This window comes from Neomonachus schauinslandi, chromosome 3, assembly GCF_002201575.2.
Source record: "Neomonachus schauinslandi chromosome 3, ASM220157v2, whole genome shotgun sequence".
Lineage (NCBI taxonomy): Eukaryota > Metazoa > Chordata > Mammalia > Carnivora > Phocidae > Neomonachus > Neomonachus schauinslandi.
In genome coordinates this window covers 2645982-2671047 of record NC_058405.1, presented here as the reverse complement: position 1 = coordinate 2671047, position 25066 = coordinate 2645982, and the positions used below count along the sequence as shown (strand labels likewise).

At 52.8% G+C, this 25066-nt stretch overlaps 1 protein-coding gene across 1 annotated transcript in view; it reads right to left on the bottom strand.

Moving 5' to 3' along the window:
- The window catches only part of RAB20 (RAB20, member RAS oncogene family), a 27211-nt gene extending 2731 nt beyond the window's left edge, over positions 1-24480 (bottom strand). Inside the window, exon 1 of the mRNA XM_021695984.1 lies at positions 23939-24480. Within this exon, the coding sequence (XP_021551659.1) occupies positions 23939-24110 (172 nt within the window). The 5' untranslated portion in view covers positions 24111-24480. The remainder of the gene's footprint in view (positions 1-23938) is intronic.
- Positions 24481-25066: the final 586 nt, after the last annotated feature.

The following is a 25066-nucleotide window of genomic DNA, read 5'->3' as shown; positions in this document are numbered from 1 at the left end:
CCCGTCGCTTTCAGGACCCACCCCGGGAGGCGATGATCAAGGAGTCTTTAGAAACAAATGTGAACACTGGAAGCAGCAGGTATTCGCTACGAAGAAACCAAGACCGGCTTCCCCACCATCAGCCCTGAGCTAGGACTTCTCCGGCAGACAGAAATCTCGTCTCAAGCGAGCGATCCGGGCAGATCCGGGCATCGTGAGGTTTTCCAACAGGAGAAATGCTTCCAGCCCCCACCCTAGCTTTCCCGAGGCAGCGACCGCGGGAGAGGCCAGGGGAGGATCTCCAAGTCCGCGGCACAGTTCGCTGGGGACAAACAGGCAACTGTGCTCAAGCCTGGACCTAAAATACTTCTCCTTTCCAGATAAAAATGTCTGATCTGCCTTTTAAAAACGAAAAAAGTACATAATATTGATACAAGGAAAAATCATAGTAACTAAGGAAGTAGGAACCAAAGAAGCCCGAATGCTGGCCTGACAAGTCCATCAGAGGCTCTGTTACAATCCCATAATCTACCGGCCCAGGCGCATGCAGACCGGTCCACTGTGGTCACCGCAACTGAAGAATTTACAGTGAGGCAGTCTGCATACCTGAAATGCTTAAATTCTGTTTTAGATCGACTCTGCAGCGTGTAGGCTGCTTTCCCATGAGTGCAGTGCCCATCACGGGCAGGCCCACGCACAGGGAACAGAATTCTGAATTTAATCCCAAATGAATTCAAGTGGGTGCCCTGGTATTTGTGGCATGAAGACCACAGCGAAGATGGTGGGGGAATCTGTAAGACTCAGCCTTTTGACAGCTGGTTCTGCCAATTCAGTGTGCTTGAACTCAGACTCTCTAGTAAGTTTTCCAGTGATTTGGGGACCTGGCTGAGCCGCGGAGTCAGGCTCCTACTGCTAACCCACGATAAGCGTCTGCTCCTGGTCCACGCGGGGGCCGTTGTACCAGCTCCCCTCCCGTAGTCTCTCTCCCCCCACCGCGTTCCCCAGCCTGGGGCCCCACACACCAACTCCAAAGCCCCGGGAATTCCCATAGTCCCCCCTCCTTGGCTTCACTGAGGAGCTCAACAGCCTCATGGTGCGATTCTGGGGGCATCAGGGCACCAGGCTGCCCCACCCCAGCCCTCTGAGGGCTGGGGGAAAGATCATGAGCTGTTTCAAGTTTAACCAATGCAGCTGCGGGTCGGCGAGCGCCAAACCCTAGGCCGGGTGACACGGCCAGGCTGCCAGGCTTGGCGGGCCCCTGCCGTGCGGCCTGCCAGCGATCCGGGGGCGGGAGTCTAGGAGAGGGGCCCAGCCTCCTCCACCTCCAGGAAGCAGCCTGGGCTCCCCCTGCGGTGGGTGGTCCACAGGGCTGCAGGTCGGGAGCCTGTGTGATCGTCCAGGAATTCTGGCTCATCCGGGAAGCAAATCAAGACGTGACCCGTTTCCCTGAGGTTCCCCCACATACTCACATTTGTAGGAGCTCTTTCTTTTTTAAGGCTGAATAATCTCCCATTGTATGCATGTGACACTTTCTTTATCCATTTATCTGTCAAAGGACATTCGGGGTGTTCCCATGCCTTGGCCACCGTGAATAATGCAGCAGGGACACAGAAGTGCCAGTGAGCCGCTCCCGGGATGGATACTGCAGGATGCCACCTATCCTAGGGCATCTAAAATAGCCACATTCGGAGACGCAGAGACTGGCCTGGTGGTCGCCGGGGCCTGGGGGTAGGGGAGGGGGCAAGGGGGAGAGGGTGGGGGAAGAAAGCTTGGGCTAGTGACCCGGAGAAGCTGGGTCAGCATGAGGACACTGGACACACCCACGCGGCCTTCCCAGCAACCATACAAAGGGCCCCCCCCCCCACATCACGGAGGGAGAAACCGAGACCAGAGCCCAGAGCTGGGACCCTGGCCCAGGTACCAGGCAGTCTGTGCTCTAACCACCCGTGGCAGAGCCAGACTCTGGGCACAGACCATCTGCGTTCAAGTCCCCACAGCGTGACATCGGGCAAGTGCCTTTGAGCCCCCGTTCTAGTCGCCAACCGGTGGCCAGTCCCACCCGAGGGAGGCTGTGAAAGTGTAAGTAAGGGACACGTGTAAGCTCCCAGGAGTGAGCCTGCTCCTGCTAAGCCCTCAGTCAGATTCCTCCCAGACGAAGCACAAACCCCTCCCCGGACCCTGTGTCCTGGGCTCTTGATCAGACATTCACACTCCGGCTCCGAGAGCCTGGTGGCCACGTCTGCCACTGCCCGATCCCATCCACTGGTCTTATTTTACGAGCCTTCCTTTTGGAGGACAGCCTTCTCCCCAGTTCCGGGGCGCGTTACCGGATCTGCCGCACTGTATCCGTGGAGCTGAAAACAGCCCGGCAGCAGGCACAGGGGGGACACGAGTCAGCCGCCCACACTGACCCCAGGCAGTTGCTGGACAAGCGAAGGTAAACTGCTCGACTGCCTTCTCTTCCACCCTTGGCCGTCCTCAGCCCGAGGACCACCGGCCCTTGACCCCGAGACTGCTTAAACAGTCTGAAATAATCAAATGGGTGGTGTGGCCATCAGAAATCACAATGCTGGCTGCATGGTTTAAACATGTGCATGTTCGGGGCGCCTGGGTGGCTCAGTCAGTTAAGCATCTGCCTTCGGCTCAGGTCATGATCTCAGGGTCCTGGGATCGAGTCCCGCATCGGGCTCCCTGCTCTGTGGGAAGCCTGCTTCTCCCTCCCCCACTCCCCCTGCTTGTGTTCCCTCTCTCGATGTGTCTCTCTCTGTCAAATAAATAAATCTTAAAAAAAAAAAAAAAAGTGCATGTTCTGTTTCATTATTTCTAAAATAAGAATGACGCGGGGACCCCCCCACCTGAGAGCACTTGAACCAGGATGCGACCGGGGTGCGTGGGGGGCATGGGTACCAGCGTGATCTGAGAAGCTCCCCGGAGAATGCACGGTGCAGCCAGAGGGGAAGATCCCCACCTCACTTGGTGCAAGCAGGAGAGAAAAAGCCAGTTGTTAACATATGAGAATCAGAAGGCTGCTGATCAAACAGTAAGGTCTACCAGGAAACATAGACACAGACATAAAAGAAGGAACTTTTGGGGGGGGTGGCACAGAGGGGCAGAAGAGGAGAGCGAGAATCTCCAGCGGACTTCATGCCCTGCACAGAGCCCAACGCGATCCTCGATCCCACCACGACCCTGAGATCATGACCTGAGCCGAAATCAAGAGTCAGGCGCTCCACCAACTGAGCCATTCGGGCGTCCCGAAGGAGGAACTTTTAAAACGTCCTGCATGGTCTGGAATGCCCACTGGACAGGAGTGCACAAAAACACCGATGTGACCACATGAAAAAGACAAAGAACTCAGATCACAGAACCAGAGACGGGAACGGGGAGAGAGTGAGGGGCAGCTGTGGAAACAGCCTGGAGGAGCCCAGTCAGGGCCGAGCTGGCCCGCACCTCCCTTTGAGATCCTGTAAAAACACAGTCCTTCTTCCGATGCTGTCAGGTCCCACCGTGGTGTTATAAATACGACCTGTAAGATTACTGTAGCTCTCTTTCCTATCACTGGGTGCCGTTCTGCCTCAAGTTTACCGTCTCAGGCAAAATCTAGAACATTCCCACCTGTCTGTCGGTGTCTCTGACCTGACGGTGAGCCCGGCTGGAGAAGGACCCACGGAAACAAGTATTCCCAGGAAGGCTCACGAACCTTTAGGCTCCTTCGGTGCATGAACAGAAAGGAGGCACCTGCCCCCCCGGGGTGATGGAAGGACCAGCCGCTTCCCCCGGTGTGTGCACACGGCAGAAGCAAGGACACTTCCTACGAGGATCACCGTCTGCGCAGAGGTCCCGGTCCACGCGGGTGAGTCCGCCCCCACGGACCGACCTGTGTGCTGGCTAACCACCAGGCTGCCCGGTTCTGTGCTCCAGTATTAGTGTAGACGTGGCCACGAAGGTTATTTTTCGAGACCTGCAATCAACTTTGAGTAAGTAGATCACCTTCCACGATGTCGGTGGGCCTTATCCAATCAGCTGAAGGCCTTAAGAACCTGAGATTTCCTGGAGAAAAAGGATTTCTGCCTCAAGACCACGGCCTGAGTTATAAAAGAAATCTCAGCCTGCTGCCCTACAGACTTGGAACTTAAGGCGCAACACCAGCTCTTCCCTGGGTCTCCACGTTGCCACCCTGCCCGGCAGAATTCAGACCTGAGTCCCACCGTCGTGGGAACCAAGGCCTTGCCCTCCCTCCCTCCCTCTCTCCCTTCCTCCTTCCTTCTTCATATACTTCATATTTATTTATTTACAAATTCATGAATTTATATACACTGTATTTATATACAGATTTTTATATACTTATATAATATATATTTAAAATATAAGTTATATGTAATTTATATTATATGTAAATATAAATGTTTTGTTGTATATTTAATTATACAGTAAATATATTTTTATATATAAACTTACATTTACATTTTTATATTTATACTTATTTCCATATCCTATTGGTTCTGTGCCTCTGGGAAAGCCAGACGATCACACCTGGAGCCACCGCATGGCGAACATGTCGCCTCAGGAATGAGGCTGTTAAAAGCCGGGGCTCCCCAGAGGGTGGCACTGTCTCAGTGGCCCGTGTCCCCTCCTGCTCCCCCATCTCCACACTGTCTCCAGCGAGGCCCCGATCCCCTGCTGGCCCCTCACATGGTGACCTGGGGGCCGTGAGCAGCACACCTCCCGGGCGGGCAGTCCGCCATGGCCCCCAGCCGGGGCCCACCCCCAGGCCCACCGGGCGCCACAGGCACGAGAGGCTGTGGCTGTCAGCCACACTGGCCGCTCGTCCACGGGAAGGAGGGGGTCCTGAGAGGGGCTTCTAGCAGCCACACACATCGCTGGGACCCAGACCGGTCACGTCTTCACTGAGGACTGCCTGCCCTGCTCCCGGGCCCGACCGGCTCTCTCCCTACATGCAGACCCCACGGGGCAGCCTCCTTCCCACAAAACACACAAGCCTCCTGCCGGGGCTTCAACAACTAAACAGTAAACACAGGAAAGCTAGAATTTCCAGATCCGAGATCTAGAACCTTTATGGTGGATGGGTGAGCACAGGGACCGGGGATGGAAGAGGGAATTAAAGGGGGCATTTTCTGGGGTTTGAAGTGATCTCCTCCTTCTTTCTACCTTTTAGTCTTGTTTCCCGTCCTATAAAAGACAGAACTGCTACGGTCCCCCGCCATCCGAAGCGGGCGGAGTGGTGGCCCCCAGATGCGTGCGGGCCCTCAGCGCTGGAGCAGGTGGACCGGCCTGAGAAGATGCGGGCATCAGGGGCAGCCAGGCCGTGGCGGGGTCCTTCCAGCGGCAATCCACGCTGGGGGCGGGGCGGGGCGGGGGCAAGGGGAGGCACAGAGGCTGACACACGCAGAGGGACCACGTCGTGGAGGCAGAGCCTGGAGGGGTGTGGCCGCCTGCCGCCAGCAAGGGGCCTCCAGAAGCTGGGACAGACACACGGAACGGATGTCCCTCCAAGCCTGCAGAGAGCACGGTGCCGCCCGCACATTCACTCCAGACCCTCCAGAACTGACAGAACAGACCCCCGTGGTCTGAGCCGCCCAGGACTCACAGTCCTCGGAGGGCCCCGGGCTGCAGGCCAAGGCCTGGCCTTCCACGGACGCCAAAGCCACAAATCGAACAAGAGCAGGTCCATGTGCAGGGTCAGGCTGCCCAGAGAAGCTTCTACTTCCTCCCCTTGGCCCTCCCACCCCCTCCACACGCAGGAGATGAGCTGGACATCTGTGGCCTGCAGTGACCCAGCGAAGGAGAAGCTGACCAGATGGCTCAGACCTCGGGTGCCCCAGCCCGTGGGGACAAAGTCTGTCATCTCCTGAGCCAAGTCAGCGAATCTGCTGACTTCCCACAAACAAGTCACGAATCGCACAGCTAAGTCCCGGTGGACAGCAGCATCTAAAATTGCTTCACTGTTTCCGGCTCGACCTGGGGCTGCCACAGGAAGGACCTCTGCCCTCTGATCTGATCGCTCGAGAACGAACCAACCACCCACGTCTGGTTCGCTGTCTTCCTTGAGAAACGCCAGAGGGAAGAAGCGGTCACCACTGACAACTAACAAGTTTGCCACCAAGAAGGCGGCAGCTGGTGGCACCCCAAGGAAAGCTGTCCCAAGACCAGGTGTCGAAAGCACAAGGTGGCCGGCAACAGGCAGGTTCGGGCAGGGGGATGCAGTCCCCGTGAGTCGGGAGCTCCTCCTTGCCGAGCGGGCAGAGCGGAACCAGTGTGGACTGGCCGTTGGCTCTTGGGGCCCTTGCAGAGTCTGAGGGGTACTCAGGCCCCCCCGCGGCACCTGCTGCTTCCTGACATGTGCAGACGCCTCGCGGGGACCGCACACAGGCCGCCCCGCAGAGCAGGAGAGGACCCCGGCCTTCAGGGTCAGAGGCCCTGCTCCCCAGCCCCAGCTCCAGCTCCAAGTCCTACTCGAGCTTAGGGGCAGACCTGGGCTTGAGAAAAGAATGCCAGTATTTCAAAATCTAGAAGAAAAAGCGACCGGGTGGTTTCTGTCATACCTCTGTTATCAGAAATTGAACAAACTGAAAAAGGCCAGATAAGCACAAAAAGCGAAAAGCCTGGGCGGTGGAGCCAGCTCCCGCCGGACCGCGGCTTCCTCCCCGCGAGGCGGCAGTGGGGACGAGTCTGAATGAACCGTTCGCGGTTCTCAGACGGATGGGGCTACACTGGGCGTCCGCAGCCCAATCCCGAGGCCAGGCCCTTCCCGCCGCACGGGCAAGGCCAAGCCCCCCAACTCACACGTCCCTGCCCAGCGGACCCTCCCGGACCCTGTCCTGGGCACCACCCGAGCCAACAGCCATCAGCTGGATGGTGAAGAGCATCCCTGCCGCCACAAGGCGCCTCCAGAAGCCGGGACGGACGCACGGAACCCACAATAGGAATGGGGTTGTTTTTCTGCCAGAAGGAAGAACTAAAACCCAACACCAAGTAATGAACCACACCAACAAAAGAGAGGATTCAAAAACATTTTAAAGATAAGTGAGTAATTAAAACCCAAGAGTCCAATCTAGTTGCTTGCATGTATTGTATAGCTCCTTACATTTTGTTCTTAGCCTGACACCATTAAAAAGGTCTTCAAAACCACAGCCCGCTTCATGACACAGAGGGAAATGGAAATGGCTGTTCTTGTGGCTGCGGAAGGCCAGGCGCCTCCACAGGACCGAAAAGGAAAGCAGGGCTGCAGGCCACGCCAGGGGTCGGGGCCCATGTCAGGAGACGCTCTCCTCTTACAAATAAAGGCGCCCAAACCCACAACGATCTCCATCTCGCAGAGCCACCACCTCTGGGACAGAGAGAAGGCTGCTTCAGAAAAACGATCTTGCACATTTCAATATACACAACGTGCTTTTACCCAAATCAGCACATGTGTCATTTCTGCGGTTTGTTTGATGACTTGAAGACTAAAACCAAAAACAAAGAACGTGTCATATGCCCAATGAACTAAATAATGAGCCGCACATAAATTAATCCTTTGCCTGTGACTCACCGACCAGGCTTTCTAAAATAACTACTAAGGTTATGTAATAACTGAGGCTTAATTCTCAAATTACTTCACTCGCCTCAGACATGAGTATACTAAAAATAATTCAGTAATACAACCAAATAGTTCAAATAAAGATATGATCTCTAACAATCTAATATTAAGAAAAAGAGCAAATCCAAAGAAAAGACACTTACATAACAGAATTAGCTTTAAAAAAAAAAAAACCTCCCACATACCAGTATATTTGATCCAATCTCCTTTACCTCCAACAGATACGCTGTTGTCCTGTGATAATTAACCTTTAGAATGAGATTATCAAAGAAAAATTATTTGCTAAATGCTCTACTTACTAGAAGCAGGAAACTAAAATCATTTCAGGCTTTTTAGTGCAAGTTTTTACTTGTTTCAAAGTCAAGACTTTGCAAACACTGCATGAAGAAAGAGAGATTTCTCAAAATACTAAGTTATCTAGAATAGCCTCTTATCTGGAGTACCCCATTCAGTAAACATCCCAGTTATTTCTAACAGCTTTGCTATCCAGAACAGCGTTTTATTCTTCTCCATAATAGAAAGTCTTCTGGGAAATCTACACCGCAGAGAACAAATGTTTTTCTGTTAATTCTATCCCAAGGGAAGCATATTAAACCTTTTCTGAACAATCCTAAGGAATCAAAGGATTTCACAGATGTTTATGATGTCTAGTTATCTCTTGCTTAACAGATTGGGTATGTGCTCATAAAATTCCCTGGAGAGTACACTATCCATTGGCAGACACTGTGAAACCAGGACCCCCTTCTGGGGATGGCACGGGCAGCCCGGGGGTACCTGGGTATAATTTCATCATTTTAACAGTGCAAAAACCCTTGTAAATCCATCATATTAAAGTATTTTATTAGAACTCGTTTTTTTAAAGATTGATTTATTTATTTTAGACCGAGAGACAGAGAGTGAGCAAGTGTATGAGCAGGTAGAGGGCAGAGGCAGAGAGAGAGGGAGAAGCAGACTCCGTGCTGAGCAGGGAGCCCAACGTGGGGCTCAATCCCACGACCCTGAGATCATAACCTGAGCCGAAATCAAGAGTCAGGCGCTTAACCGACTGAGCCACCCAGGCGCCCCTTGTTAGAATTCATTTAATCCTATTTAAATATAACTATATTATGCTGTACATAAAAGTAAATTTTGGGGGGCGCCTGGACGGCTCAGTCGTTAAGCGTCTGTCTTGGGCTCAGGTCATGATCCCGGGGTCCTGGGATCGAGCCCCGCATCGGGCTCCCTGCTCCGCGGGAAGCCTGTTTCCCCCTCTCTCACTCCCCCTGCTTGTGTTCCCTCTCTCGCTGTGTCTCTCTCTGTCAAATAAATAAATAAAACCTTTAAAAAAAAAAGTTTATTTTTTTAAAGGTTTTATTTATTTGACAGAGAGCGAGCACAAGCAGGCGGAGGGGCAGAGGGAGAGAGAGAAGCAGGCTCCCATCGAGCAGGGAGCCCGATGCAGGACTCAATCCCAGGACTCTGAGATCATGACCTGAGCCGAAGGCAGATGCTTCACCAACTGAGCCCCCCAGGCGCCCAAAAGTCAATCTTTTAAATAATCACTTAGAATAGTCAAATTCATAGAGACCGAAAGCAGAATGGCAGCCACCAGGGCTGGGGGGGGCGGGGCTGGGGGTTGGTGTTTAGTGGGTCCTGAGCTTCAGCTGGGAAGGGGAGAAAATTCTGGAGATGGCGGTGATGGTCACACAACAATGTGTACTTAATGCCACCAAGCTGTACAGTTAGAGATGAGTAAAATGGTAAATTTTGTTATGTGTATTTTACTATGATAGAAAAACTGTCTGTGGGGGCGCCTGGGTGGCTCAGTCGTTAAGCATCTGCCTTTGGCTCAAGTCATGATCCCAGGGTCCTGGGATCGAGCCCCGCATCGGGCTCCTTGCTCCGCGGGAAGCCTGCTTCTCCCTCTCCCACTCCCCCTGCTTGTGTTCCCTCTCTCGCTGTGTCTCTCCTGTCAAACAAATAAAATCTTTAAAAAAGAAAAGAAAAGAAAAGAAAAACTGTCTGTGGGCGCCTGGGTGGCTCAGTCGTTAAGTGTCTGCCTTTGGCTCCTGTCATGATCTCAGGGTCCTGGGATCGAGCCCCACGCTGGGCTCCCTGCTCCGCGGGGAGTCTGCTTCTCCCTCTCCTCCCCACTGGTGCTTGCTCTCGCTATCTCTGTCACTATCTCTGTCTCTCTTAAATAAATTTAAAAAAAAAACTATTTAGAGAGATGACAGATAGATGGACAGAGAGACAGAATTGCATGTGAAAAACAGCACCCACTAAGAACACCAGAAAACCCGAAAGGCCGAGTCCCTGCCGGTCTCGACCTCACCGCTCGCTCCTGCAGCGGCTGCAGCAAGCCCAGAGCACTTCTCGTCCACCTGGAGATCTGATTTGGGAGGGCAGGGCAGGGCCTGGATTCTCCCGTCCACGGACCAACCTTTGGGAAGCAAGGCTGCAAAGCCTCAAGCAGTCTAGGGGCAGCTCTCGTCAACCCAGGATGAGACACAGTATGAACACAGTCAACCCTGCAACCCAGCCTGGCTGTGACATTTTGCACTTCATCGCCTAGTGCCTTCTCCTGAGACTCTCAGCCTGCTCACGTTCCCAGGAGAGGAAGGGGCTGCAGGTGGCTCAAGCTGAAACGGGCCACTTGCCAGGTGTTAGAGCTTCACTCTTGAGAGCAGGGGCCTGTGGCTACACGGTAACCAGCCAGAGTTAATCAGATTGGAAATTAATTAGGCTTGGAATGTGCCTTTGCAGTTGCTGTAAGAAAGGTGCACAAGCAAACAATAGATCAACCAGCTTTGAAAGTGGGAACAAAGTGTCCTCAGACAGGATACAATCACAGTGCACCTGCTACTTCCAAAGCTCTGGGAAAGGCAAATCACACACTGTTCTTTTCCACTCCGAAGGCCAGGTCCTCACGGGAGAAGAGTTCCGGTGAGGATACACACTCAGGAAGCATTTAAAAAGTCCTCCACTCAGTCTGTCTTTTCATGTTGTAGGACAAGAAGCAGCCAATCTCAAAGGAAGAACTGCTTCCTCTGCCTTTGTTTACTGATACAGGTGTCCCTGGGCCTCAGTGTCCCCACCAGTGTCCTCGACTCTGCTAACCACGTGTCAGCACTCCCCCTCAGAACTGCCGTTAAGAGCTAACTCTGAGATCCCACTTCAGGTGCCAGGCGAAACGTCAAGCTAGACACGCGTGCACACACGCATTCGCAGGCAGACATGTACACGCGTGTGCCTACGTGCTCACATGTGCAGTTCGTCCTCCCCCACTGTATGGGGCACATCTCACAGATCTGGAAGCAGAGGCCCCAACCGCTCATGCAGCTGCTCAAAGACCCCCAAGAAGTAAGCAGCTCCTAACACCGACAGTGGAATGAATAGTCTGCATAAGGAAGTGCCAGACAATAAGGGTTTTAAAAGCAATAGAATGGGGCGCCTAGGGCGCTCAGTCGGTTAAGCATCTGCCTTCGGCTCAGGTCATGGTCCCAGGGTCCTGGGATCGAGCCCCGCATCGGGCTCCCTGCTCGGTGGGGAGTCTGCTTCTCCCTCTCCCTCTGCCCCTCCCCCTGCTCGTATCTCCCTCTCTCTCTCAAATAAATAAATACAATCTTTAAAAAAAATAATAAAATAAAAGCAATGGAGGACCTCTAAATTCTGTTAAGAAAAGAATGAGATTTGGCCAAGCATTTTTTAGAGCAATGCTACTCTGAAACGTGTTAAAAGGCAATTTTTAAGAAAGGACAAAATCATGACTCCCAAACAGATATAAAAAGTAAATACTGAGGCGCCTGGCTGGCTCAGTCAGTACAGCATGCAACTCGATCTCGGGGTCGTGAGTTTGAGCCCCACATTAGACGTAGAGCCTACTTTAAAAAGAAAAAAGTAAATATATGTTAAAAATCTTATTTAGCTCATAAAATGAGGGAGCCAGACAGATGTCATCACTGAAACATGTCAAGGAGACACAGCCGTGTCTCCACCCGCATGAGGTCCCAGGAGGAAAGACTCTGCCTCATTCACTGCTCGTCCCCGAGCTCCGCATGGCTTCCGACGCGTGGCAGGTGCACAGTGCTGACTGAGTGAGCAAACCAAGGGATTCACACCTCCTGAGTGTTCACTCTGGACAGAGAATGAGACTGAAACCAGAGGGAACTTGGAGGCGGCCACACAAGACTCCTCGACCTTGAGAGTCAGCACAAAGTAGGGAAGATAACAAAACCCTCCCTGCGCGCCCCAAGAACAGGTACAGAGCGTGTAAAGGGCACAGTAAGAGACTATAGAATATGATGCCCTTTAATGTTCAGGAGGGGGCCTCTTTATGTCCACCATTCCTCATGTTTAAGCAACTAATGATTACCATTCTTGGACGTGGACCAACATACTACCATTTTACTTTTAAGTTCTTTATTCCTATTGGATAATCTGACTCCACAGGAACAGGGGTCGTGTGGTCTGACTGGAAGCTGGAGCTCAGCATTTGGCAAAATACATGAAAACTAAATGTCCAACCCAAACCACGCCCATCAATAATCCCAAAAGTTATTCCTTAGCAGGTCAGAGAAAAGCCATGAGATAGGAACGAGGACAGCTCTCCCCACCTTACAAGCACTGAGGGTCCCTGCTGGGCCCCTGGGGAAGGGAGAAAGCACATGTGTGGGTCTACTGAGCCACGCAGGGCCCCTCAAGCCCACCATCCTAAGCTTCAGAACCAACCCTGGAAATCAGGTTCACTACTACAATTTGAGGACGAGATAAATGAAACTCAGAAACAGAAAGGACAATATCCTCACAGAAAAGTGTCCCCACTGATTCAGCCAAAAAAAAAAAAAAAAAAATCCGACTCCCAAACACAGCCGTGAGTTGAAAGTTGGCACCACTAAACTGCTGAGTGGCATGAGTTACTCCAAGAAATGCCACAAGACAACGGCTTTTCACAAGACACACAGTCACACATCGGCCTTCTGTTTCTGAGCAGAAACCCCGCTTTTAGGGAGGACACAGCCGACTCGCAGGCCACCCGTCTCTGCGTGGGGACACAGCCCTGGGGGGCTTCCCGGCACACAGGCTCGACCGGCCCAGAGTGTTTGCGGACAGGCCAGGCTGAATGTTCGTACCACAAACCAAAGGGAGTGCTAGTCCTTCCCCAGGACTCGGACACGGAGACCTGGACGGCCACCAAACCAGGCCCGCGGCTCATGGCGCCAGGCAGAGCATCCCACTGGCCCTTCTTGAACAAGATTACCCCGGAACGGCGCAGCTGATCAGGGGTGACAGATTCGGGACCTCTGTCTCAAGGGCAAGCCCAACACCGTACTGACCTACCGGCTCTCCGAGACAACATAATCTCGGGCATGGAGTATATAAAGCTCAGGTAACTCTACGTGGGAAAAGAGGGGAGGACGCGAATCCTGTTAGTTATGAGACAGGTGGCCCAAAGGTTGGAAATATTTTGAACCTACGGCTATCGGCTGCTGCACTTCACAGGCTCTAAACAGGGGCATGGGGTACACATGGTCACACTGTGTATGCGCGCAGAGACCGCGTCCTGCTCACAGCACGCCACAGGCTCACCTCCCTTAGACCAGAGGTCACCTCTGTGAAGGACACGCACGCTGCGTGACCAAGTGCAGAAAGCCTGGGGCAGGCTGCCCAGCTCAGCCACTTTCGGGGAGGCTGTTGAGACGGGGTCCCTGAAGGACGGCGCGGTAGCTGATCAGCCAACACAAACAGTAGCACATTCAAGCTGTTCTTTACGGCTGAACATTAACTTTCAAACGCGGGCAAGCACTTCAGGTGTAACCTGAACAAAAAGGCTTCCTACATGGGGTGTAGCAGTTTATCTACCCCACGATCTCTCCTGATGCCTGTGAAGGCTCCTAATAATGAAATTAAGACCTTTCAAAGGATAAATAAGGAAAACAGATCGGCAGAATACAAAAATCAAAATGAGCGCAATAGCTAGGCAACTTTAGTTAGAACACTGCATTCTTGGGGCGCCTGGGTGGCTGGGTCGTTAAGCGTCTGCCTTCGGCTCAGGTCATCATCTCAGGGTCCTGGGATAGAGTCCCGCGTCGGGCTCCCTGCTCCGCGGGGAGCCTGCTTCTCCCTCTCCCTCTGCTGCTCCCCCTGCTTGTGCTCTCTCTCTCTGCCAAATAAATAAAATCTTAAAAAATAAATAAAATAAAATACCCCTCTCTTTAAAAAAAAAAAAGAACACTGCATTCTTGGGGCTCCTGGGTGGCTAGGTCATTAAGCGTCTGCCTTCGGCTCAGGTCATGATCCCAGGGTCTCCCGGCCACACGAAGCAGCTGTAAGGCACTGAGTGTGACGGGCGCCCCCGGGAGCCAAGACGGAGCCCTGCTGCTCCCACGGTCCGGGCCTCCGGGACGGCAGGGGCTGCACATCGGCCACCTGCACGCCCCTCAGCAGACAGCTCCCGAGCGGCTTCTCCCAGGGGTGCCACCTTGACCTCCCAGCAGACTGACGCAGGGGAGGCCTGCGGAGCATAGGGCCTCTGAGATGACATCACCGCACAGGACACAAAGGCAGCACGGAGCAGGGAGAAACAGCATGGACTCCCCACACTCTGGTGCCGGCCCCTGTTCTGCCACCAAGTGGCCATTGGACGTGGGACACTAACTTCCAGGGTCTGTCTCTGCATCTCAAAGAGGGAGAGGCTGAGAAGACGCACGGTGGTGGGGAATCGCACCAGCCTCTGCCATTTCACCCTGTGCCCCGTTACACGGATGGGACCGTGAAGGACACCGGCCCAGCCCGGACGGGAGACCCTGAGCCGCTCCACAGCTGGATCACGGCGCCCGCGAGGGCCAGACTGGTCTTGCGTTTGCTGCCAGCAAACCCACAGAGGTCAAAGCTAAGCTCCTCTGTGCCCACGGGTCCAAGGCCATCTGATGCACGTTAAAAAGGAGCAGGAGGGGGAGGTGTGGAGGGAGCTGAGCTGTTTCAGAAGCCAGAGCCCAGCACGCGGAGAGGCCAGGCCAGGGTGAGAGCAGGCAGCCGTCCTGGTACATCCACACCCTTCAGGGCCACAGGACAAATCGACAAGCACTGATGAAACACTCTGTAGGAGTTACAAGCTCAGCTTGGCGTCTGTTGCAATGCAAACACTGGAGGAAGCGCGTGCATGTTGGTTAGCTCGCGCCAAGCAGGAAGGCAGAGCTCAAGAAAGGGCTGGATTTTGAATGCTGGCTGGACATAATTTATCACTGGAAACCAAGGGATTCATGGCCACAGCACCTCTCACCAAGCTCCACAAGTGACCTTCTTTCTAAAAAAAACTCTGCTGAAAAACATGTATCATGTGACCTCACTGATATGAGGAATTTTTAATCTCAGGAAACAAACTGAGGGTTGCTGGAGCGGTGGGGGATGGGAGGGATGGGGTGGCTGGGTGATGGACATCGGGGAGGGTATGTGCTATGGTAAGCGCTGTGAATTGTGCAAGACTGTTGAATCACAGATCTGTACCTCTGAAACAAATAATACATTATATGTTAAAAAAAAAAAAACGGGGCGCCTGGGTGGCTCAGTTGGTTAAGCGACTGCCTTCGGCTCGGGTCATGATCCTGGAGTCCCGGGATCGAGTCCCGCATCGGACTCCCTGCTCGGCGAGGAGCCTGCTTCTCTCTCTGACCCTCCCCCCTCTCATGTACTCTCTCTCATTCTCGCTCTCTCAAATAAATAAATAAAATCTTTAAAAAAAAAAAAAGAAGAAGAAGATAGCAGGAGGGGAAGAATGAAGGGGGGGAAATCAGAGGGGGAGACGAACCATGAGAGACGATGGACTCTGGAAAACAAACTGAGGGTTCTAGAGGGGAGGGGGGTGGGAGGATGGGTTTGCCTGGTGATGGGTATTGAGGAGGGCACGTTCTGCATGAAGCGCTGGGTGTTATACACAAACAATGAACACTTCATCTAAAACTAATGATGTAGTGTATGGTGATTAACATAACATAATAAAATAAAATTAAAAAAAAAAAACTCTGATGAGACCCAAATGAACCATGAAATGTGTTTTATGGCCAAGAAAAGAAATCAAGACTAAAACCTTACAATTCTTAGGTCTCTTACTCCTAGGGCCGGTCTGCGAACACCCTGCCTCGTTCCAGACACACGTGCATTACAGCAGCTGAGAAATGAACAAACCTGCAGTGCAGAACTACCCACACTGCTTACATCAAGTCAGCTAAGAAAAACCAGCAGCTGACTATTTTCCTCACAAAGGTGGCAGAGTGTTAATTACCTACATAATAAATCCTCCAAGTCTGTCCATGAAAATGGAAGTATCTCAAACACTATGCAACAAATAAAGGCTAATACAAAAGCCAACCTTTTAACAAATGGTGTTGGGTCAACTGGTGTTGAGCGTACATCGACCATAAAACCCAAATAGCCTACTCGTAGGTAATTCACCTGAGAGATGAAAATTTATGTTTACACGAAAACCTCTATGTGACTGACTATTTATAGTGGCTTTATCCATAATCACCAAAAACTGAAAGCAATCCAAGTATCCTTCAGCTGGAGGACTGACAGGAATGAACACTCACCACAGCACAGATGAATTCAAATGTGTTAAGCGAAAGAAGCCAGACTCAAAATGCTCCATACTCTATGAGTCTAGAAAAGCCCAAACTCTAGGGACAGAGACAAGTCGGTGCTATCTGGGGCCGGGAGTGAGCAGAGAGACTCCCAGGGACACAAGACTGTCGTAAATGGTGGAAATGGTTTGTATTTTGGTTGTGGTCATACAACTATATGTATGTGTCAAAACTCCTAACTATACACTAACAATGAATTACTGCAGAGACGCAAACATTCAATAAACCTTCCTTAAAAATAAAACACAACCTAGACAATTTTACCAAAAAACAAAAACTATTACCTATGCAAAACTTGTTGCCAATTTTTAAACTACAAAGCCAAAGCTTTTAAAATTCATGTGAAAAAACCTCCCTGGTCTGCCTAAATAGTGTGTTAAGTACGAAACAGGGTTCCACTATGTGTAATTTAAAGAACAGGAGCAGAAATCCGGAGTCCACAGAGGCACGTGCGCCAGGAGCCTGTCTCTCCACAGTCACGCATCGGGACGGAAGATGGGCGAGAATTAGATATCAATATTCTTCACCTTTGCTTTCAGCACTTGAAAAAGATGCCACTTCTTTCTGACTGCCATGGGGTCGGATGGGATACCCGCTGTCATTCGGATTCTGTTTCTCCTCTGGCTGCTTCTGAGACTTTTCCCTTGTCTTTTGGTTTCAGAATTTAGTTCTGATGTGTCTTGGCAAGGATCCCTTTCGGTTTCTCCTGTTTGGGGTTCTCTCAGCTTCTGGAACCTGCAGGTTTCTGTCTCTGGCCGAATTTGGGAAGCTCCTGGCCATGATTTCTTCTAGGACTCTGTCAGCCCCACCCTTTCTCCCGTCCTTCCAGAACTGGGACGGCGCGGTGTTGATCTTCCGCCAACCCCCCCCCCCCCCCCCCCCGCCGAGCTCTGTTCACCTCCGTCTGCTTTCCCTCCATATTCCAGGCTGGCCAGTGTTTCCTGCTGTCTTCCCACACCGTTCCTTCCTTTCTCCCTTCCACCTGGCTGGTGAGTCCACCCCACTGCGCCTTCTGGTTTTGTTACTGTACTTATTCATTCAGAAATTTCCCTGTGGGTCTTCTTTAAATCTGTTTTTGCTGAGGCTCTCTATTTTTTGTCATTTGCTCAGGGGTTCATGATTGTTCACGGAAGCAGGCTCAGGATGGCTGCTGTCATCATCCTAACGTTTATGGGGTAACGCTACCATCTTGTGGGGTAACGCTCTCTGTCAGCTCCGGACTGGCGTCTCGTGATTGTCCTTTTTGACTCAGTTGGAGATCTTCCTGGTTCTTACATGATGAGTGGTTTTTTTTTTTTTAATTAAAACCTGGACATTTCCATTCTGTGCTATGAGACACTGGATCTTACTTAAATCTTCCTTTTGAGCTGGCTCATTCGTCCCAGCAGGGGCTGGGGGCTGGGGGCTGGGGCGGGTACTCTCTCTTTGCTGACAGGTGGAGGCAGAAGCCCAGACTCCCCATGCAGCCTCCACAGGCACCGCCGAGGGGGAGGGCTCGTCACCCCCCAGCGGGGATGAGAGCCCTAGCTCCTACGAGATCTTGATGGTGGGCATGGGGTGCTCCAGCTTGTTCTGAGTGTTTGGCTGGAGTACAGCAGTTCTTGTCTAAAAGGTTTGTTGGGATACCTGGGTGGCTCGGTCGGTTGAGGGTCAGACTCTTGATTTCAGCTCAGGTCATGATCCCGGGGTCCTGGGATCGAGCCCTGCATTGGGCTCCCTGCTTGTGCTCTCTCTCGCTTGCTCTCTCTTTCAAATAAATATTTTTTAAAAAATATAAATAAATAAAAAAGAATGAACAGTCATTTAAGCTCGTGTGTATGTACATGTGTGTAAACTGTGTGTAAACATTTTTTCACAGAAAGGGAAGTTATGTGAAATCTCAACAAAGCAAGAGGGGCAAGTTCGAGTTGAAATTATAAAGCCCAGATTATCTTCCAGAGACATTGAATGGGATTCAGGCATGAGTTACGAGTATGGTTGACCTTAATTAGTCAAATTCTCCTGAATCAGCACCACACCAGTGAGCCTAAAATACCTCTTCCCACCCCCAGAATCCTCGGCGCCCCCTCCAGGAGGACTCTGGGCGGCCCTCCCAGCACACGCACTGTTCACAGGCGTCCTTTGTCCGCTGAAGTCTCGCAATATAATGGCGCCTTGTCTGCCCCGCTGAACCCAGAACCCTCGGTTCCTTCCACCTGTCTTAACACCCGCATTCATATTCCGGCCACTGTTGCTGATCAAGAGAGCAGAGGAATTCTGCAAATGCGGCCTCGCACGCAGAGGGCGCCCACTCAAGGCCTGCACTTAGCGGTTCAGATGTGGACCCACCTCCGAAGATGTGGGCTCACCCACATCGCGGGCCCTGCAGGCTTAGCGTCTGATCTCAAGTGTAAACTAAGATTTTTTGAGTGGGGGCTCATGTCAATCTTAAGTCCAAGGTGCCCCCACCCCAGTCCAGCTCAGAGTGGACCACACAGCGCCCCCTGTTGCCTGTAAGTGGTCACGGGCTCCCCCAATCACTGAACGCCAGACTCTGTGGGGAGTTTCTGTAACCACAGAGAGGACTTTTAGAGAAGTGTTCTCCCCTCTACATGACCCAAACCAGGGCTCAGCAAACTTTCTGCAAAGGGTGAGATTGTAAAAGTTTTTCTCTTTCTGTGCTATACAGTCTCTGTTGCCACGAGTCAGTTCAACCGCTGCAGGGCGAAAGGCACCACAGTCTCAGGGCGCCCGGGTGGCTCAGTCGTTGGGCGTCTGCCTTCGGCTCAGGTCACGATCCCAGGGTCCTGGGATCGAGCCCTGCATCGGGCTCCCTGCTCAGCGGGAAGCCTGCTTCTCCCTCTCGCACTCCCCCTGCTTGTGTTCCCTCTCTCGCTGTGTCTCTCTCTGTCAAATAAATAAATAAAATCTTTACAAAGAAAGAAGGAAAGAAAGGCGCCATAGTCTATAAATGCATCAGCATGGCTGTGTGCCAATAAAACCTTATTTATGATGACTAGGGAGGGCCCGGCTCAGTCTGCTGATCGACAAGAAGGGGATGTCATCCACCAGATGCTCTCCCGTCACACGAACACCAACTGCTGGGCTCAGGACCACCATATTCGGACCTCCAGAACCACTCAGCAGCTGCACGAACGTGATCAGAGAGCCAACGAAGATCTGAGTGCTCCACCCTCAGCTCCAGTTTGCACAGGCTGTCCACCCACTTCAGCACCAAGCTCTCGGGGCTTTTCAACTACACAGTCCTCACAGGCCAGTCCAAAGGATCAGTGATCAGCAACCGTGTGGTCCCTGCCAAAGAGAGCTACTCGGCAGCTCATCCGCAACACCACCATCTTTGCCCTATCATTCCCTGGATCCAGGGGCAGCTGCCTCCAGGTGGAGCTGGGGGCTGAGGCTTCTACGAAGAGTGGAAGGAGGATGATGGGGGCTCACGGTCCTCAAGGATGGTCCGTCGCATCTGAACATCTTCAATTGTGTGTGTCTCCCCATCCTTCAGGCGCTCACAGGGCTAAGGCCCTTGGCTCTGCCACGGGGGCCAAGACCTCTCAGCTAACTTCACGGGCATCATGATTTCGTACCCAGACATGCAGCATCTTCTCCGGGGTTGCACCAAAGTTATTCGAGAGAAAGATCTTAAACCAACTGTCACCTCTGGGATGCAAGGATGGTTTGATGTCCACAAATCAATGTGACACATCCCATTCATAGAATGAAAGAAAAGAATCATATGATCATCTCCGTAGATGTAGCAGAAGTGTGTGACAAAACTCAACACCCATTCATAATAAAAATCGTTAACAAAATAGGCATGGAAAGAACACATCTCAACATCTAGTCATTACACCAAGTGCTCTGAATCGCCCCTCTCTTTGATCTCTCCATTTATTGAAGAATTACTTACTGGGGGCCCACTCAAGCCTCTCTTGTCCTTCTGTGACATTCTTGCTGGTGGTAATCATGGTCATAAGCCCCCAGGGCTAGGAGATGATTGTTTCTTCATCAAACACTAACACAGCACTTCCTCGTTCCGGGTACTACTGTTCAAGCACTTTGCCAAGATTAACCTATTGATTCCTATCAACGCTTCAGGTGGGTGCTACAACCGTCCCCATTTGGTAGAGGAGGAAAATGAAGTGGAGACACACAGCCACAAAATCACACATGTGGTCAGTGGCTGTGGCTGGCAGAATGGCACACCCTCACCCCGCAGAGAAGTCCTAAACCCTGGAGCCTGTGAAGATGTTATGTTATATGGCAAGGGGGACCAACGTCGCAGACAAATTCAAGTTACTACCAGCTGACCTTAAAGCTTAACAAGATGAACCCAGTGGAATCACAGGGGTCCTTTAAATGTGGGGGAGGGGTGCTTGACCAGTCAGGGTCCGAGAGACACAATGAGAGACACCATGGCCTTGAGGATGGAGGAAGAAGAAGCCACGGGATGCGGGCAGGCTCCAGAAGCTAGAAAAGGCACCAAAACAGATTCCTCCCTGGAGCCTCCAGAAAGGAGCACCGGTGGCCGGCACCTCAGTTTTAGCCCAGTTAGGACTTCTGACCTGCATTTTTTAAGCCACTGAGTTTGTGGTGCTTTGTTAGAGTGGGAGCAGAGTACTGAAATAGATATTCGTCCTCGGAGCAGGGACGACTGTGACAAAGTTGGACGTGGCTTTGGAACTGGGCAACGGGCAGAGGCGGGAAGAATCTGAGACACGGGATGGAAAGAGCCTGCCCTGCCTTGCACAGGCCGTTAGAAAAACGGATTCTAGCAGCCCTGCTGGCAAGGGCTCAGGAGGAAGAAGGAAGCACAGTAGAGAAAACCTGTCTCGTCTTTCAAGGATACCCAAGCCGGCATGAAGACTTTAGGCAGAAATACGGACGTTAGGGTGTTGCCAGTGTGAGCTCAGATGGAAACAGGGAACGTGTTCCTGGAGGCTGGAGGAAAGGGGATCGAGAGTTCCAAAGCGGTCTTCGCAGGACAGATACTGGGGATGCAAAAGTGAGCCGTACCCGCCCCCACCTCCAGGGGCTGCCACCTTGAGGTAGGAGCAATAAAGGAGGGGGCTAGCCTTCCAGGGCTCTAGGGATGGAGTTTCTTTGGATGATCCCATGTGAAATGATACCACTTCTGTCCTTGTTGCCTGTCCCTCTCCCCTGGAGTTGAAAGCCCACGGAGCAGCGGCCCCAGGCGTGTAGGAGGGCCTGGGTTTACCAACCAAAGGCATGACAGAGAAGAGAGTGGTGGCGGATTCTGCAGGGGCCCCATCTCGTCTCTGGGCAACGGCCTTTTGCTTCCAGAACTTATCAAACCTTCACGGTGAATGTCCCACATCTGTCTGCCCAACTAGGCAAGGGTCGGGGTGAGCAAGACACAATGAACGGAATGCACGGCACCTGGACAGACCAAAGTCTGAATCCCTCTTAGCTTCTGCCAGCCTCTATGGCCCCATCCCGGACGTGGACGTGATCTTACCCACGTCGGGAGGCCTCTTGTGTCACTGAATAAGATACCTATTAACCAGCCCAGCAAACCTCTCCTCCCCCTCCAGCTTCAGGCAGCCAGCCACTCTGCTGCTGGCAAGAAGAGTAAGACTCTCCGACCCCTCCTCTCTCCTCTACGACTGAACAGCCTGACACCCCGCACAGCCCCACACCCCCACCCCACCAAACTCCTGTGACCAGGGCCAGCACTAAAAACGATCCTCTCGCGGGTCCGTAAACTCTGCCTTGGTTATGAAAAGTAAAATGAACACAGCTTAAAACCCAGTGTCTGTGGAATGGGAAGGACGTTCAAGAGCAAGACAAGGAAAAAGCAGAATCCCCTTCAGGGTTAAACTTTTGAATTTCCAACAAAGATTAAGGAAAGGTATCTCTTCATACCTGTCTAGGTATCTAGTCAGAGTCCAGGTGGCCCATAACCCCACAGTGGCTGGGGTGCCAGGCACAGAGATGGCGGGTGTCAGTGCTGAGGCCAAGCCTCGGGCACCCTGTGCGTGTGGACACAAGTCAGCCATGTGGACACAGGGCCTGGCCCCCCCGCGGCCCCGGGAGCCTGACCCAGCGCACACTAAGGGTTCCAGGAACAAGAAGGCAACGCCAGGAAATGAGTCGCCGCCCCCGGCAGCCGGGCGAGATGGCTAGCGCCAGTCATCGGCTGTATTACAAAATCCTCCGATGATCAAGATTCCGGCTGATCATGCCCTGGTCACTGAAGAAAGTGGCCAGTCAAAATTACTTCGCTACTTCATACTCTTGACACCAGAGACACCTGCTCTGACACCAAAGGTCAGCTCCTCTTTCAGAAACACCACCTCCCACGGAGAAGGGCAGCTTCTGACGGCAGCCACTAACAGAGCCGCTCGGTTTGGGACCCCAACACCAATCCTGCATCATCTCCTTGTAAACCGAGGATAGCAATGAAGGCCAGCCGGCCAACTGAAGGATCAACAGGGCCAGCCTTGTACAAAACAGGCAGCCGAGTCATTTCAATGCGATGTGACTTCTAGAGCTTGAGTTCCATCCCTACCAAATGCTTAGTGCTAGAAAGTCGGCTTTAGGAAAGCATCCGGGAACGTCACTGCGCAGCCTGGAGAAGAGCAGGGACGGCTACATCTGTACCTGGGAGACGCTGTTTTCATAGCATGACTGCAAATCATTTAGTCGGACATTAACCACCCTACTGAAAAAGACAGCAACAAAGAAAGCAGGATGGAGAAGGGTAGGTGGACATCAGTGAACTCCATTAACTCCACTGTAAACAGAGGACTAGTTCTAATTTTGTTTACTTAGCAGACCGGTGTGCCCAAGTTGGCAATCTAAAATTTCCAGACAGGACCTTCGGGGATATAGGTCACTTCTGAAAGTGCTGGGCTTCTGAAAGTCATGCTCGTGGAAAATGTGCCCCGCGATTCACAGTGTCTTTACCTGAGGCATCTTCTTCCTTTTCCTGGGGAAGGAGGTAAACAAACTCCATGATAGGACTGTAGTTGCCAGTATACTTTTGCAGAGTGAACTCACCGAAAGCCTGAATCAAGACCCTGTGACTTGCACTTTGGAAAAATCACAAATACTACATGTACTAAAAATAGTTCATTACTATCTTAAAAATGCTTCTGCAGAAAACCACTTCAAAGCCCCATGACAGATAGGAGCGGAGATCCAACAGGTGGTAAGTGAAGTGGGAAAGGCAGATGTGCTCAGCACTGAGAGCAGAAGCCTGAGCTTCCTGGTCTCCTGACGAAACCCCTCAGGGAAGGCTCTGCGGCTCAACTTCCTCCTTTGTAAAGAAGGGGTCATTACACTAGCTTTGCTCACCCCTCCAGGGGGTTGGGGCTATCAAATGAGATCATGTTCCTGAGCATGGGGTTCCCATCAGCAGGGCGATGGAGCTCTGGAGCCAAGCCACCACGGGGTACACAAGACACCAGGAGCCTCTCTCTTTGGATCCAGGGGCACTTTTCAGGTGTCACCTGTATTGTCCCTAAGACCCACCGAGTGGCTGAAGTTTCCCAACCAGCAAAGGAGAACAAGCAGAGGCAGAGAGCGGCCAAGTGCGGCCTCGACCGTGACTAGGGGCCTGATCCCGAGATGGGGTCACACGCAGTGCGTAGGCTGTCCTGGGGGAAGTCTTGCCCTGGGACACCCCGGCCCTGGGGGATGCTTCTCTCTCGCTGCAAGCACCTGGTCTGCGGAGCCCCAGGACAGTGCGCCCGAGCGGGGCCTGAGCGGTGCCCGCCCTCACCTGCGGTGTCCCAGATGGAGATGTTGTAGGAGCGCCACGGCTTTAGGTAGAAAGCACCGCCCACCGTGCTGACCGTGTCCGGGAAGCGCCGCTCCATGTACCTCTGCAGCAGCGACGTCTTGCCCACGTTCATGTCCCCCAGAAGCACGATCTTCCCATCGGGCTTCCTCATCTTCCTGCGAGAAGGCCCCCTCCTGCACTCCGCGCCGGTCCCGCCCGTGCGCCCCAGGCGCCGCTGGAGCAGCCGGTCGCCGCCCCCGAACGCTCGGACCCCGGGACTCGCAAGGACCCAGACTCGCGGAAACCCGGATTCGCGGGGACCCCGAACTTGTGGGGACCCGCCGGACCCTCCGGCTCCGACGCCAGGGAGCGCGGAAGAGGAAGTGAGTCTCCGAGCCCGTGCAGGAGCTGGAAACCCAGCCCGGCGCCCACCTGGGGTGTCCAGACTGCAGCAGTCAGCTCCCGTCGGGGGCGCCCCGGGCCCCGCCCCGGTCACGTCCCCCAGACCACGCCCCCTGGTCACGCCCCCACGCCCCTCCCGACGCCCCTGGCCTCGCCGGGGCCCCGCCCCGCCCCCAACTTGACCGCGCCCCCGCTGCACTTGGCTCGGGCGCCCGACCCCGTAGTCGACCTCGCGGGCGGCGTGGGCTGTACGCGGCCGGGAGGCTCGCTCGGGCAGCTCGGGCAGCTCGCGCACGTGCCCCACGGCACCGCCGGAGGGGGGCCCGCGCCCGTCCAGCCCACGGCCGCTCCCCCAGCCGTGCGGATCCCCTTATCTGCGGGTGCGCAAATGTAGCCACTGGTCAAGGCCGTTGTAAGAAGTTTACCTTCAAGGGGCATCTGTGCAAACCTTTCAGCACGTTAATGATTAGAAAGCTGGGGAGGCGCCTGACAGTGTCGCTTTTGTTTTGTCTTCTTCACTTCTGCAAGAAATCGTTTATGCTGTTTTATGTCTGAGAGGTGGACGGCTGTGACCGGTTAAAGCTTTGGAGTGGAAATTTGCCTTTCTCAGTAGCAATGCCTACTGGCAAAATCTTTCCTCCTTCCTGTTTTGAGTGAACCTTGAAATGCTTCTAAAATGTGCAGCGTGTGGGATTTAGTATTTATTTTAGAGAAACTGCTGAGGCA